The 16,888-nt window shown below is 38.7% G+C and overlaps 1 protein-coding gene across 4 annotated transcripts in view; it reads left to right on the forward strand.

Moving 5' to 3' along the window:
• Positions 1-16,888, forward strand: part of sulf1 (sulfatase 1) — a 47,981-nt gene that overhangs the window by 29,729 nt on the left and 1,364 nt on the right. The window contains exons 6-21 of one of the 4 annotated variants that reach the window (XM_052115079.1): positions 689-839; positions 937-1,112; positions 1,804-1,932; positions 2,228-2,284; positions 4,539-4,674; positions 8,789-8,999; positions 9,968-10,223; positions 10,464-10,560; positions 10,663-10,757; positions 11,176-11,253; positions 11,978-12,150; positions 12,318-12,460; positions 12,773-12,896; positions 15,134-15,167; positions 15,695-15,748; positions 16,701-16,876. In XM_052115079.1, the coding sequence (XP_051971039.1) occupies positions 689-839; positions 937-1,112; positions 1,804-1,932; positions 2,228-2,284; positions 4,539-4,674; positions 8,789-8,999; positions 9,968-10,223; positions 10,464-10,560; positions 10,663-10,757; positions 11,176-11,253; positions 11,978-12,150; positions 12,318-12,460; positions 12,773-12,896; positions 15,134-15,167; positions 15,695-15,748; positions 16,701-16,734 (1,948 nt within the window). In that variant the 3' untranslated portion in view covers positions 16,735-16,876. Of the gene's footprint in view, positions 1-688; positions 840-936; positions 1,113-1,803; positions 1,933-2,227; positions 2,285-4,538; positions 4,675-8,788; positions 9,000-9,967; positions 10,224-10,463; positions 10,561-10,662; positions 10,758-11,175; positions 11,254-11,977; positions 12,151-12,317; positions 12,461-12,772; positions 12,897-15,133; positions 15,168-15,694; positions 15,749-16,700 lie in introns of all 4 variants that reach the window. The other 3 variants (XM_052115080.1, XM_052115082.1, XM_052115083.1) reach the window with 3 other exon arrangements.

Raw genomic sequence — 16,888 nt, forward strand, 5'->3', positions numbered from 1 at the left:
GCTGCCTTTTCCCTACCTATGTGAAGAGACAGGTTCCTTTTGTGTGGTGTATTACTGTGCCTTAATAAGTGTGTGAAGAGTTCAGAGAGTAGACAAAGACAGCCTGAGGAGAAGAGCCTAGGAGCCATCCACTCAGATAGAATGGAGCTTTTTTTTGTGACCACCATTCATAGTGATACCAAGCACAAGAGTCCTGCCTAGAAAGCCATCTCTCCAGCACAATGATTCAGCTGTGGAGCTTGGCCAACTGCAGTCAACAGGTGGCCATCTTGTAGCCTCAACTCCACAAACAAGTCCACAGCCTCCTGTTTACACAGCTTTTTATTCTCCACTTCAAATGCAAATTACTTGTAGCTCTGTCGTTGCTGGACTTATTACAAACTTTATTTTGGGCCTGAAGGCTGGGGAAGCTGTTATTATTCTTACGCATGTGCCAACCCTCAAACGATTAAACACTGCCAAGAAACCCTTGGACTCTCAGCTTGGTGTGAGAAGAGATGGCGAGTTAACCCAAGATAAACACCTAGCAAGAAGAATTAGTACATTTCCGTGGAGAGGGTGCGACTGGAGCATTATTGATGCTTGTCAAATTTTATACAACAGACAACACCAACAACCACAAGTGGTTGTGAAATAGCAGACAGGTGCTTGTTTGACTCACAGTGGCATGTTGTTCTCTTCTGTGTAGAACTCCTAGCTACAATTACGCACCAAACATGGACAAGCACTGGATCATGCAGTACACAGGCCCGATGAAGCCAATTCACATGGAGTTCACCAACTTCCTGCACAGGAAGAGGCTCCAGACGTTGATGTCTGTAGATGACTCTGTGGAAAAGGTCTGTGGTTTAGTGTTTTTTCTTGCTCCAAATCATAGATCTTCTGAAGATATTTAATATGAACTGAAAGTAAATGTGTTTTCACTGTGTGTTCCAGATATACAATGCTCTGGTCGACACCGGGGAGCTGGATAATACCTATATAATTTACACAGCTGACCATGGGTATCACATCGGGCAGTTTGGACTGATCAAGGGGAAGTCTATGCCCTATGATTTCGACATTAGGGTGCCATTATTTGTTAGGGGTCCAAATGTGGAGGCAGGTGCAAGGTAAATTCAGTTTTGACTTGAAACTTTGAGCCCATTTGCACAACTCACTGTACATATTTGGAATAAAAGTCTTATTTCAACAATGCTGTTTTATCTAGGTGTGACTTATATTCTTCAGTTGCAACATATTTTCCAAATTGTGTTCAGATTTTTTTCCCCCTAAATATCCTATGATATAGCCCAAAGTGAATAACATAATTTATGTCAGCCAGTCAAACACCAAAACACATGATTACACTAGAAATATCATGGAATTAATCAAATTCTTTGATATTTCTTTAAAAAATATCAGGAAATGTGTTTGTTGTTCGGAGAGTAAAAGTCCAAATATTAAGTTATGGAAACTTCAATAGAGAATATGAATTTTCTAGTTATGCTTTACCATAGAATATTTCATTATTGCACTTGTGTAGAGTAAAGCTTGCTTGCAAGCCACAACAAATTGTGTCTGTTCTTTTTTAGATTGTTCTCTTTTTTTAAAATGGTCGAACTTGTTCACATCTCGATCTGAATGATTTATTAGCCAATCGGTCTGAATATGAATGATTTTTAAAAAGTCCTTCAGTAATCACAAACAACTGGAAAGATCACGGAAAAGCCATGGAAATTAATTGGTCAGAAAGTGTGGGAATGCTGTCAACTTGTGAGTTCTTTTCAGCTTTATCATTATGTTATGGTCTATTTTTCATAGAAACAATCATCTTGTGCTAAACATTGATCTAGCACCCACAATCATGGACATTGCTGGTCTTGACAGTCCACATGATATGGATGGCAAATCTATCCTGAAACTTCTAGAGCAGGAAAAGTCGGGGAATAGGTGAGCTGACTCCTCTCTATGAAAAACATGATATTCCCAGTCTGAAGGGAAATATGTGGTTTAGTATCTCATTGTGTATAGCTTTAAATCGAGTTAAGGAAATTATGGTTTTGCATTTGGATTGAATTTTTTAAAGAATGTTATAAATGCTCTGGGGTGACTACCACTCATGATGGCAGGCATTATTGAGGAGATTAAGGTGTCATAATTCAGGCCAAACTAAACATATGCTTATGGTATGCAAATGACAAGAATACTGAGAAAGGAATCAAATATTTGCATTTTTGTTTTTCAGATTCAAATCCAACCGGAAACCCAAAGTCTGGAGGGACACATTCCTTGTGGAGCGGGGGTAAGACAAACATTATTCCCTCTTTTCTCAATCATACCATAAAATCACTACAAAATGTATTAAATAAATTTGAATAGATTTATTCTGTATAGGAGGCTCACCACATACAATGCAAATCGTTGCATTCCAGTATTTATCTGAGAAACCGCCAAGCGATAAGATCAAGTGCACATTATGAATTTATGATTCCATTGCGTGAACATCCTTCTACACTGGCATGACTTGGGTCAAGTTCACCTAACAATGTGGGAGAATATTTGAAATATAGTTTTGTTTGTTTTTTGGCCATACAACCATGAAAAACCACTAAAGCATCCTAGTAATATCAGAATTTTGCATCCTTCAATCAAACATGTCCTCAGGAGTTAAGCTATTTAAATGAGAGTCCTATACACTCATTATTGGATACATTTCAGCAACTGTGCAGGATGCTCCCAAGCAACAAATCCTTCCCCAGGGAAATATATGATATTACCTGTGGTATCAGATTCAGACTTGATATGTCTACAAAGCGTTACCCTTATTTTCTGTGACTGACTTGGGGAATGTAGGTATGGAGTTCAGATTACCCTTTTTAACTTACAGTACCTTGCCTGTGAGCGGTCACTTCAGAATGATCCCAAAAAGTATTTGGGAAGCCACACTTCAAAATATATGAATTTCTTTGCATTAAACAACAAAATAAAGTAGTATTTGCAAACTATATATTATGATCTTTGTGCTAACATTTGTCATTTTCGCTCTCATGGTGATGTTTAGTGGATGTGTATAGTCTGTTCCCCTCAACTTCACACAGGTGCCTGAGCAGAGAATGTAGTTCATTAACTATGGACATATTCCACTGTTGTTTAGCAATCAGAAAGTGTCCATGTATATTGTATTCATTTTGAAGAATGTATCTATTGTTTTATAATTTCAAGCCTGATAAACTTATTTTAATATTTTGCATAGTGTGATTGTACTGTGTTTATTTCCAATAAATTCCATTGGTTTGAAACGTTCTTATTTACTGCAAAGATATTCATACATTTTTAAGTGTGGCTTAAATGTCCAAATACCTTTTTGGGCCACTGCGCATTTTTGTCTCAGAATACTTTTATTACGACACAAAAATCCAAGAACATGCAACCAAGTCTTTCGAGACCCTTCTATCACTTACCACTTTAGACTGTCCAGTGGTTGAGTTTAAAATACACAGCTTGGAAGCCTTTTGCACGTAATCGCTATGTGTGGTAACTGTGGCCGTGGGAGCAACCATGCTGCTGTCTCGGTCCAACATTCCTCGTGTCACTTACAGGGGGCTATCAGTCTGCACAATGGCATATTACCGCTCCTGCAGCCAGCTCGTGATTTGTTTGTGCTAAGGCTAAGTGTAAGAAGATTTTTCCAGGAATGGTGCAATCATAATTTTTATTTACTCAACCTCATGTCATACCAAACACATATGACTTATGTCTTCTATGGAACACAAAAGAGAAATGAATGGATATTTGGAGAATAATGACTTTCTGTTTATCACATAAAGCTGTTGTATGTCTTCAAAGGCTTGAAATGTTGCATATTGCACATTCATTTAATATTATGAGACTTTTACGTTTTTAAAAATAGCGACAACTGCTAAAACAAGCCTAAGCTGTTTTTCTACTGTTTAGGTGGTTTCACCTTGGTCATGCATGTCAGTTGGATGTTTTTTCAGATGGTCAGGCTGGGAGACTAAGCATCCTAAACCAGCTAAGACCAGCCAACCTGGTTTTAGCAGTTTTTTGGATCGATATTTTTTTCTTTTTTTTTTTTAAGCACCCTCCCAATTTATTGCACTTGCATGGAAAACAAAACCCAACCAGTACACTTCTATTACAGAACAGTTCTTACATTTTTGGATAAACTAATCCTTAAATGCTTTTTAAGGATTAGTAAAAAATTTTTTTTTTTTTTTGTGGCTGTCCATGTACAACAACATCAAATTTGATGAGCAAAAATTACATCCAATGAAACCTCGGGATAAATATATTGCTACCCAGAGGACAATGCAATTATTTCTGTGGCTTAAATACATGCTGTGACACAAGATAGGGGTTGGGGTGCAGTGTTAAGTGCAATGTCAGGAGGTCAAATGACTCTTCACAGAGCGGTTATCTAAAGAAACTGACCTGGATGTTGGGCGCCCATGCTTTCCCATTACCCAAAGCCATGCTGAGGCATCCACATTTGAAACACAGCTTGGCAACTCACCAAAGCTCATTTGTCATTCCAGCAAAATCCTGCGCAAGAAGGAAGACTCAGGAGGCAACGTGAACACCCAACACTCCAATAGCTTACCCAAATACAAGAAAGTGAAGGAGGTGTGTCAGCAGGCCGAGTTTCAGACGCCCTGTGAACAACCAGGACAGGTATAGACACAATGCACGCAATACATAAGTCTGTAAAAAAAAAAAGTCTCTCAGCCACTGTCTGTATCTACCACCTTTTTCTTACTGATTAACACATGCACAATGTCTGCACTTCATCTGTTGTTACTCTGCTGGAGAATTACATCTTAAACCAGCATTAGGTGGTTTGCAGGTCTTGGATGGTTTAAGATGGATTAGTAGCTCCCTTAGTCTGGCCAAGTTGATTTTGAGCTGGTCTAGATTGTCCCTCAGCCTGACTAGATGATGAGTGCCCAAAACCCCTCTGAAACTGGCAAAAACAGACCAGCGACATCAGTTTGACCAGGCTGGAAAACCATCTAACCTCCTTAGACTAGTTTAAGCTGGTTTTATCAGCATGGTAGTCCACTAGTCTCAACCTGGCTTTTGGCCCCGGAGGGTGTTCATGTGTTGGAAAAATGCTCTGAGAATTGTAAGGTCTCTTTCTGCCCCAATCACTCAACCTTAGATTATGATTGAATACAGTAATTTGCACCTTTTTCAAGAAACCGGAGATTGTAGCTTGCAGTGCAAAGCCGAAGTCCTGTGACTGGTGCCACTGTAGTTTAAACCGATATTTACAACAAATTAAGGATAATTGGAGATTGGTTGTAGTTCTCTTTCATCAGTGCTCAGTTAACCAATACACTGTGTGCCGTGTCCACCAGACCTTCTGTGGTGTGGCAATGAATCAGAGAGTGCTGAACATTACAAATTGGGAGAATTTCAGGTAGCGTAAATACAGACAGAAATTCAAGGACTGGGCTAATGCAAACCAGATTCTTTTTATGGTCAACTTAAGTGTTTGCCCGCAACACTTTGTCTGGGAATTTGATTGAACGCAGCTTGAAATAACACACAGGTTTCCATCTTTTCGTTTTAGATCAGTCACCTGCCTCAAAGTTAATCCTGCCATGTCAGTTAGTTAATCCTGCAATTAGATCTTTATTTGTATCATTAAACATCATGGCTTGTTAAATTAAACTTTTATGGCCTATCCAGACTCATTTCCTAATGCATATGCAAAGCTCAGTTTCTGTACCCTTTTACAGATTTGTAAAACATTCTCACATTCTCAAAATATTATACCAATCAATCTTGATTCAGTACACTGTAGCACACTGTAAAAAAAAAAATGTTTTTAATCATTTTTTTTTTAATGTTCTCTTTCATAATATATATATATTATTAATAATTTGTCAATCTCTGTGTTTGGTCACTAAAGATTAAAAAAGACAAATTTAAGTTTTGTTTACAGAAAACATCTTTAGTTCTGTAAATTATTTTTTCTTCATTGACAATTAGTATTTTCAAAATATAGTTAGATTTATGCTAGAAACAAGAAAAACCTAATTGCCAATATGGCAAGAAAAATTTCTCTTATAAGCATCTTATTTTTGTATCAATGATGTTTAGAAATGTTCAGTTGAAGATAAGACAACTATACTGAATAAGTAAATGTTTAAAATCAAGAATTTCTACTTTTCCCCCCATCACCCACTACTAAACCCCAGACAGATGGTATGTTATGGTGTGAAATGCACTCACTGAAAAGATTGACATGGTTAAGGTGTTGAAACCAGACAAAGCTTGTAGTAGATTTGGTCTACTACTTCCAGTTCAAGTCTTGGCTTGTGGAACGTATCAGTCTCTGCCTTTCTAATACATTGTCTGTCTCACTCCCTCACTGTCTGAGTTTGTGCTTTCCTCTATTTCTAGTAGAAATGTGATGTTTATAGCCTTACAACGACAGCATTAATGCAATGCTTAGCAAGTGTCTGCAGTGGAGTCAATGAGGGCTGTGTGTGTGTGTGTGCGCGTGAGTGTGATTTAGGGTTTGTGAAAGTTTATGCCTGAGTAAGTTTCTCTGTGTGTTTCTTCCTGAGTTTGAGATGTGTCTCCGTCATTCAAGTAATAAAGTAGTGAGCAGTTGCATAGTTGGCGGTAGCTCTGTTTGCTCATGTCTGTTTGACGAGTGGCAATTCAGAGCCAGTCTCCATATGTGTGTGGATGTGAGAGAGAAGCAGTGCTCAAAGCACCCTTTTTTTTTTTTTTTTGGCCTTTTACAATTGTTACTAATCAGATGACCTCAGAAAGGTCTTGCGTTAAAGACAAGTCAGACTGTGCGATATTAGTTATCTAGAAACATTGTAGCCCAGCCTTTGCTTACAATGGACCCTTTTCACACACTGTGATGAAGCGTTTTCGCCTTATCTAGAAGCGTAAATGAAACAAACTTTTTTTATATTGCTAATCATTTTAATTATTTAATGTAAATTTATAACATTATACTTTGTATTAGATTTTCCTGGAATTCATTTTAAAAAAAAGTTCAGTATAGCTGATGAGTTACATTTAAATCTGCCATCTCTCTCCTGACAGTCTCTCTATTTTTTTCTTAATTTGGAAAGTTGAGGAAAATTAATAGTAAAGCAAAAGTTACATTTGGCATTGTCTCACATTCACTCCCATTCACTGCTGTCGATGTTTACCCTGCAGTCATTTACTTCTTCTTACCAAAACCCGGAAGTGTGAAAAGGGTCCATTGGCAGCGTTGACTGGTCAGTGTACATTCTGCCATCCTCATTGTACAATCCAAGCAAGCCCTTGTGTTAATGCTGACAATGTCTTGTCTGGAAAATTAAAAAAAAACAAAAAAAACATATTGTGTCTAGAGTAAGTTGTATCAGGCCAAAAGAAGGCATAAACTTCAGAGTGACTTCACGTAATTTTGATGGTATAAAATTCAAAAATCATGGTATGTGATAGCTGTGCTGTATGTGTGAACCTCACTCCTCTGGCCTCAAGAGGTGCACTAGCAACTGACGCTAGGGGCTCTAGCCTTTAGCCTCCTCTTCATCACGACTGCCTCCCATGCCGGCTGAAGCCAGTTCCTGCTCGGAATGGGTTGAGCAGGACCGTTTACACTAGTGTCAAGTTTTTATTAACTGAACATCTCTCTCTATCTCTCACACACACACATACACACGCACACACCATTAATAGCTGTACTCCTACTGGTTCTTCGTTAGGTGTAAATCACAGGAACAGTTACACTGCAGGACGGTGACTTTGCCAGAGAATATTTATTATCACAAAGACAATTAATTGGCTGTCGGTAAACATGTCACACTAAAGACCAAAATATGTTTCAGTTTTCTGGGCACCAATATCATCGGCACAGTACTTGTAGACGGTTGCGTATAGCCTAGTTTTTGTAGACATGCAAACGGGCTGCATGTGCCTGCCGTTGTTTGTGCTAAAGGAGTATTACAATGCAGTCATAGTATGCATGGATCAAATGTTTCCTTATGGACTCTCTTTTAAAAGAGTGTTCTTTATAAGATATGGACCATGCATGAGACAGAATGGCACACAGAAGAACAAAGTATACACTATCCTTAAAAAATTTGCCATACGACAAAATAGATCTTTTATGATTACTGAAACTTGTCTCAGACTGCAAAATTGTGGCCAAAATCATACGGTGTAAACTGAGCTTTAGTGTGCGTTGTCTGCTGTAATGCTTGTCTGGATGAACTAAATGAATGAAAGTGCTCAGGCCAGCTTTGGCTCACCCTTTTATGGTTTAATGCCCTGCAAACAAACATCCTAGCTGCAGTCTGCTCCATCTGCATGCCTGTGAGCCTGATTCACCATAACTCCCAGAGACACAAACTCAATGACGGTACTCCACAGTTTCACAGGAAATCTGAGCAGGGCTGTGGTTATTGTTTGGATGTGGTTTCCCATAGTTTTGACCACATGTCTGAGTTGTGGTCAGCTTTGAGCATCTTCAGAGCAAACGGCTAAACCAAATTAGGAGATTAGGTCTAATTTGGCTCCTGATTGCTGCTTTATGGGAAAGATTTGTGAGGTGGGTCTCTTATGATTGTGAATAAATGGGATTACTCTACAGATGCTAATGCTTTACCAATAAGCTCTTCACAAAAAATGGATTCATTTAATTAATAAACAAAGCTCTGGTAATGCAAATGAGGTGGCTATTGCACACTAAGTGGTTAGCCAGACCAAATGTTTCAAGTCTGACTTCCCACTAGATTTTTATTGGAAGCTATTTTCCCCTTTGTTACAGAAATGGCACTGTGTCGAGGAGGTCAGTGGGAAATTGCGTTTGCAGAAGTGTAAGGGTTCCCTGAAGGAAGGATCCAAGAAAAGGGCAAGGAGTCTCCGTTCTCGTAGCTATGACAGCCGGGAGAAAGACTGCCACTGCGGAGACCAACCTTACAAAACAGCCAAGGCAGAGCGCCGGGCACACAGACGGTTCGCTCAGAGCAGCAATCCACGTAAGAAAGTCTGCTCAAAAATCCAGATTAAGTTGATGTGGAATAGGTTTGTTAGCTGTTCGAGGATGTTTTTAGACAAACACTGAACTCTTGAATGCCATTCTTGAAAGTACAGGTTGACCAAAATTGGATTTTGCCAATACTATAAGGTGGTGAAATGGGCAGATAACTGATTTATTGACTGGGGAAAAAAAAAAACATTTTATTTTTGTTTTTTAAAACATTTTCTTTCTGTACTGTGCCAGGCACAGATATAGAGAATCCAAAAATGAATAAAATCCTAGCTTATTGTGCAGTCAAAATCCCAATAACAACCAGAAAAAATATTACGATTTTGTGCAAAATGCTGGAAATTTCACTATAAATATCCTAAAATACACAGAGGACTCTTATTTAAAATAATCTGTTCTTCCAGCTCACACAAACAAACAAGGAAAACAAAATATACACTCTTACACCATGTTACAATATAAACTCTATAAACATTGTTATGCAAATAAAAACTGTATGAACATTATTTCATCAAAAGTATATCAGCATTCATCGATAGTATGCCATCAGCCATCACTTGTCGTTATTGTCTGGTAAGTTACTTACTGGTCGCCACCTTTTGGTCTAATAATGTTGCCTACAGGAATGGTCACTCAATGAATCGGTGAATGAAACTAAGTTGTTTAAGTAAACCGATTCACTGGGAAGGATCACAGTCTCCACTACTGATAGACTGAACTTTTTCTGGACCCAATTATAGTAAGAAAGCTCTGAGACAAATGTTTTGGTGCCATCTATAGGTGATGAACTGAATAGTCAATGAAATGGCATGTTTTTAAAATATTTTTGAAAAAATTCAAGGAAATGTACCTCATTATGTATATAAATATTTAGGAATGGTATTAATGTATTTAAGTAATTACGTATGGTATATAAATATTTAAGCATGTGTGGCTAACGCTGCTAATTTCCCTTAGGCTACAGACCTCGCTTTGTGCACACTCGGCCTGCCAGATCTCTGTCAGTGGAGTTTGAGGGAGAGATCTATGATGTGGACCTGCAGGCTGATGACAAAACTCCCCTTGAACCTCGACCAATCAGCAAACTTCACTATGAGCCTGAGGGAGCCTTTGATCCGGACTTAGGGCTGGAGTCTGACGATGGCTCCGAAGAAATGCAGTCAGATGACACTAATGCAGTGGGCTACCCCAATTCTCTCAAAGTTACACACAAGTAAGAGCTCCAACCCATTGGGCGCAACTTTTAGTGCTTGTAGCAATACACAGTGATGTTGTGAAATGTTTGGTATATTTAGTAATTGCGTTTCTGTGTGTAAAATTTAACGTTATGCCTGACATAATTTGCTGTCTAATCTTGGGTTTTCATTGTAGCATTTACACATATTTTTTAGTTGTTTGTGGCCCTTAAGTTCTTTTTTTCTCATTTGTTTTTCATATTATCCTGGTATCACAGGTGTTTCATACTTATTAATGACACTGTGCGCTGTGAAAGGGAAATTTACCAGTCCTCCAAAGCATGGAAAGACCACAAGAACTTTGTGGATCAGGAGGTAAACTGTCCACATATAATTTATTGGAGTCTTCCACTTCACTTCCCTATATTGACTGCTGAAAACTACATGAAGTGTTTGTCTGATGTGCTTGTTCCACAGATTGAACTTCTCCAGAATAAAATGAAGAAACTCCGTGAGGTTAGAGGTCATCTAAAGAGGAGGAGACCAGATGAATGTGACTGTGGAAAGAAGAGGTCAGTTCCATTTAAAGTCCTAAAATCTCAAACATTGTTATTCAATTCCTTGTTGAGTCAAAGTCATTTTTTTTCTTATTATTTTGAAGTATCTGTGATCGGACTATGGAAAAATTATTGGCCATTGGTCCACTCTCCGTCCCTCTTTTAGTCCATGAGATGATAATGCGTGCTTTTTGCAATAGTTCTCAATTTTTAAGCTTCCTAGTGCAATCCAATTGGTCTGAAATCTGTTTATGAACAAATAACTTGTATGATGTTCTGAACTGCTAAATCCTGGTTGAATAAAAATTGGTTTGTTTCAAATCCAAATAGCGTTATGACCCAAATCAATTCCAGAGTTAGATCAAGGTCTTTTTAGAAATTTTCCTTGACCGTATACTTTAATTTAGTGCTGTTCTTTCCTCATTATAACCAGCTATTATAGCAAAGAGAGAGAGCAGAATAACAAACCTGAGAGATTGAAGAATAGGAATGACCACCTCCATCCCTTTAAGTGAGTTCTTCTCGTGTGTACATGTTCGTGTGTTTGCAATTGTATCTTCTAGTAGTTGGAAGAAAGTGTGTTGGATTACCTAATTGATTTTTATGGTGTCTCAAAGACTTTTTAAACCATGTGGTTCATTGTTCATTGTTAATGCTTGTACTCATCAAAAGAGTTTTGTAGGTGGATGACCATAAATTCGAATGGTACAAGGCCTTGATGTGAATCCTGTTAACTGTAATACAGTCTGTTTGGATAAATGTTGGAAATGGCTTTTGGAAGTTATGCAAACACAGAATCTTGGTGATGGTTCACTCCAAGCCGTTGGTCTCATTTATATACGTGTGTGAAATACTTGTATGCATGCAGAAGTGTTGTAGATTAGTGAAGTATTAAATTCACCTTTTCATATTCCATCATAATCCATTAGTCAGATCATGTGGTTATAACTCAAGGAGCTCGTTCCATAACCACAGCAGACAATAACGACTTCCACAAATTTCCCTTTGAAACACTGAAACATCTTGGTTTGCAACAATAAAGTCCAATGTCAGAAGATGGGGCAAGTAACAGGCGGTGATTTTGCGGATGGGGGATGTGTACAAAGTCTTCCCACTTCTCATGACCTTTGTTCCTATTGTTTGTGCAGAGCTGTCTGGTCTACATATGGTGTATTCCACCTGGGATAGTGATCCCTTTTACTCTGGCTCTAATTTCTCATTTACTTATGTCACAGAGAGGCCATGCTGGAAGTGGACAGCAAGGCTCAACTCTACAATGAGATCCGTCGCAGGAAGAAAGAGAGGAAGGAGAGGAAGAGGCAGAGGAAGGGTGATAACTGCAGTCTTCCTGGCCTCACCTGCTTCACGCATAATAATGAACATTGGCAGACCGCCCCCTTCTGGAACTGTAAGGAATTGGTCAATGATACATGACTGCAAACAAAATAACGCTAATAACGCAAAATAATGGTATATGTAGGACATACGTCTCTTGGTGATGATGTGGATTGTCCATCTAGTAGATATTTTTTCAGTGATGTTCTTTATTGTAAACCAATTTCTTATTCTCCATAGTGGGTGGCTTCTGTGCCTGCACAAGCTCCAACAACAACACATACTGGTGTCTGAGAACTATTAATGAAACTCACAACACGCTGTTCTGTGAATTTGCCACTGGATTTCTGGAATACTTCGACCTAAACAGTGATCCTTACCAGGTAAAGCCATAAAAATATGTTTTCGTTTGCATTCTGCAATTCCTTAAATATCATCAGAATTGCTTTGAGTCAGAGCCGTGGTTCAGCGGTATTTCCTGTGCTCCAAGCATTCGGGAGACTTGGTGCTCAAATGGACATGCATGTTTGAGTCTGGCTTGTGTTTCTTTACCACATTAACCCTCTCTTGCTTCCTCTCTGTCCCTCCACTGTCCAGTCAAATTAAGACATACCTGCATTATTCCCATAAATTAAAATTAAATTTATTCACTTAATCTGCACTTACTGACACTGATGCACCATATGTTTTTGCAGTTAACAAATACAGTTTATACTGTGGAGAGAGATGTTCTGAGCCAACTGCATCTTCAGCTAATGGAAATGAGGAGCTGTCAAGGCCACAAACAGTGCAACCCCAGACCAAAAAGTTCAGATGCAGGTAACACTCCTATCCTCTCTCTGCACCACCTTTTGTGTGTTAAAACGGGAATGAAACATTTGTTTCAGAAAGCTTTGCAAGTTTGTCGAAGTGCAGTTGTATCCATTGCATCCACTTTATTTTGTATTTTTTTTATTATCCCACTACTTGGTCCCCGCGGTGGCACGATTACTCACCTCAATCCGGATGGTAAAGTTGCCACAACTTCTGAGACAGTCAACCCGTGCATTTTATCACGTGGCTCACTGTGCATGAAACCCCGGAGACTCACAGCTTGTGGAGGCTCCTGCTATTCTCCGCAATCCATGCCAAACTTACCACGCACACCATTGAGAGCGAGAACCACACTCCACGACCGCAAGGAGGATACCCCATGTGACTCTACCCTCCCTAGCAACCGGGCCAATTTGCTTGCTTAGGAGATCTGGCTGGAGTCACTCAGCACACACTGGATTCAAACTCGCGACTCCAGGGGTTATAGTCAGTGTCAGATACTCGCTGAGATATCCAGGCCCCCTTTGCATCCACTCTTAGTGCTGTTTTAATTCTACATATTGCCCTTACATGAGAAAGTCCTAAATGTTTAGCAACACATGACCAAATAGAGGATTAAACATGGAGAGGAATTTATTTCTGTTGCTAAGATTGCTGGGGGGAAAAAGCTGTTATGTAGATTTTTTGCAATACATGGTCTGGCATGTTTTACTTGGTCAGATTTTTGTATGATGCATGAATGTGGTGTACCACATGATGCAATGTGTCAGGATTTCTAATGGTGGATAATGGATTGATCACGGAGTCTGGACTTTTGGTTTCCTATTTAAACAAGCTTCTCATTTTTATATTTCCCATTAATATTTTCCATTTATTCCCTCACTAGGGGACTGTGATTGATTTCAGCAGCCTATGAATCACATCATCTCATACTTTTGCATTTTTCTCCATTCCTAGTGAATACCATGCTAGATGGATGGTGTTGGGCACTCCAGTAAAAGTATCGATGCATAAACATAAACTATGCTTTGTTGTTAAATTAGGTGTAAAAACCTATGTGTGTTCTGTGTAAGCAATTTTCATTATTGTAATGAGGTAAGGGATGGGCAAGGAGGAGGCAGGAACCAGCTAAACAGTCAAAGTAAAGTTTAATGATAAAACTCAACATAAAATAAACACAGACACACATGCAACGCAGGCACGTGCATCTCTCTCTCTCAAACTGGTGCCTCCGGCTAGTCTTTATCCCCCTCCTGGATGATTAGCCCGATTCAGGGTCCTCACGGCCCAGCCCCACCCTTCTTCTCATCACAGTCCTCTATCGACTTCACACACCTTATCCTATTGACATCACAACAACAGGACAAATCATAGATTTGTCAGTTGTAACAGCTGCTTTGACGTTTTGTTTTTAATGTGAACTGTACAATGTCTGTATTCAAAAACTAAATCAATGATGTGGCCAGTGTTTGTGTTTTATAGGTAAAAATTATGGCATTAACTTTCTCGGTTCATAATCGCTGCTGGAAAAAATACATCTTGAGCCAGACTAAGAGGTTTTGCTGGTCTTATCGGTTTAAGATGGTCTAGCTGGCCTGACCAGCTGACGGGTGCCCAAAACTACTCTAAAACCAGACTACACTGAGCCCTGAACAGACTGAGAGACTAGTCAATATCAGCAATCTGACTTTGGCTAGTCTATGCTGTTTATTTTAACGGGGATAAATCTGTAGCTTAACCTTTATAGCGTGCACACACATATTTATACTTGTATTCATGGTGGGGAAAGGAAAGAAATAAGAATAGGAAGAAAACTTGGATTAAACACTATACATTAAACACTATAATATATATCTTAAAAAATTGCAAACAAAGATGCATGTTAATACACATTAGTGTAATTCTCATGTTATTCCTACAAGACTGTATAACAGCATTGCAGAATGTTTGTAATGTAATGTAACATTCATTCCATTCTTAACACAACACCTTCTTACCATCTGACAAATGCATCTGTTTCTCAATGCAAGCAGGACCATCAAATGTCCACCCTTGTAGTTACTCATTCATCTCAGTTCTTCCACCACATCATTCCTTCATTGTGTCTTTATTCTAACAATACCTCTCCATAGGAGCTGGGGTTTTGCATGAAGAACTGCAGTGTGATTGTTTTGTTTTATTTTATTTTTCTTTTGAATCACAATAGACATTTAACATTTAATTGCTTTTATTTTCCTGATCAGGGAATAAAGATGGAGGAAGCTATGATCAACACAGGTATCCACACTTTTTGAATCCCTCATTGGCTTTTGAAATAACCGCATGGGCAGCTCGTTTCCACTAATACGCCATGTTTCATTGAACTAAGTTTGTTGTTGCATGCTGGGTTGAGCTAACATGAATTCAGGTATTTCATTTCATTACTTTAAAATCACCACACTATAAGTGTTAAACTGCAATTACAAATGAATTCCACTACTTGTATCTCTTAATGGACTTCTTCTTTATTTGTTTCTATCATTCCTAAATGTCAGATTATCTACACGCACTTAACATTTTCTGATATTTAATGTATCTTTTAGATACATCACAGCTTATGTAAATTTACTGTTTAATGATTTGCAAAGTTAATTCCAAAACTTCAACTACGGCATTCATACATCAGATGTAGTTTGTATTGAGGAATAGAATATGAATGCATATCATTCCACAGAATATCAGCTTTTCTTTGAATCTACTGCATCACGAGCATAATATTTATTATATTTTCCTGACATCTACTTTTTGGCTTACCTGCTTACCAGACAACAGCAGCATCGAAAATGGTCAAAGTTGAGGAGGCCAAGCCTTTCATTCCCGTGAGTCTTTGAGACTAGATGAACCCATTTCTATTCTCATTCCACTCTTAAAGGGATAGTTCACCCCCCACCCCCCAAAGCAATCTGTAATCATTTACTCATTTACTCATCTACAAAAGCAGATGTTAAGCAATATGTGAATGTTAGCCTCAGTCACCATTCACTTTCATAACATGGAGAAAAATGCACCTGAAAGTGAACTGAGGCTAAAATGTTGCCTTTTGTGTTTAGACAGTCATACTTTGAAACCAAAGGGTGAGTGAATGATAACAGAATTTAATTTTTTGAGGGAACCATCCCTTTAAGTTGTTACTTAAACTGCACGCCACATCTCTTTAGACCTTGAGTTGAGCGGCAGTTCTGGTTCACTGCAGCAGGAATGCTGCCTGTATGTCTCCTAGGCCATCAGTTACTGTCTGATCTACTCTGGGAATGCTCATTCCATCTTGCCCTCCCTTTAACATGATTTGTTTTATCAGATTTTCATTTCCTACACCTTGTCCTCTCTTTCCGTCTCATTATTTATTGGTTGCCTTTTTTTTTGGTCTTTTTTTTTTTTGGTTTTTGTCTGGATTTTCCATCTTTTTGTCACTTTCGAATCATTGTTGGATGTGTTATTTTTTACGTTTTTCATTGCTTTGGAGATTTTTCAGTATGTCTGTGCACCACTTATTTATGATTAATTTGATTTGGGTATTTTAGATGGAGGCACATTATATTGGTTTACTCTGTCTGCATTTCACACTGCTTTACTGCCTTAGAGCTTTCTATTGGTCTTAGGCTTACAAAAGCACTTCAGTGGTGTGCGAGGCTCTAATTCAAGGCCCTGGGCTCTTGTTAGGCATAACTGCATGTTTTAGACACATTCCAAAGCAAATTATTTTCTTGCACGGCCATTGTCAAACCTTCAGACCTAACAGAGTTATTTCCTTCCCTCTACTCCCTTTCCTAGAGCACAACCAGCCTGGGACTTACACAAAGGTTAAGATGCCCAATTTCACAGAGGATGTCAACTGGCAAGGACTGGCAGATCTGTACAGTGTGAATGAGAGTCTGTATGAACACAGACATAACTACAGTCCAAGCCTGGATGACTGGACAAACTTTTGGAAGGATGTAGATAGTATGTTTGCACTGCTG

Source organism: Xyrauchen texanus, chromosome 42, assembly GCF_025860055.1.
Source record: "Xyrauchen texanus isolate HMW12.3.18 chromosome 42, RBS_HiC_50CHRs, whole genome shotgun sequence".
NCBI lineage: Eukaryota > Metazoa > Chordata > Actinopteri > Cypriniformes > Catostomidae > Xyrauchen > Xyrauchen texanus.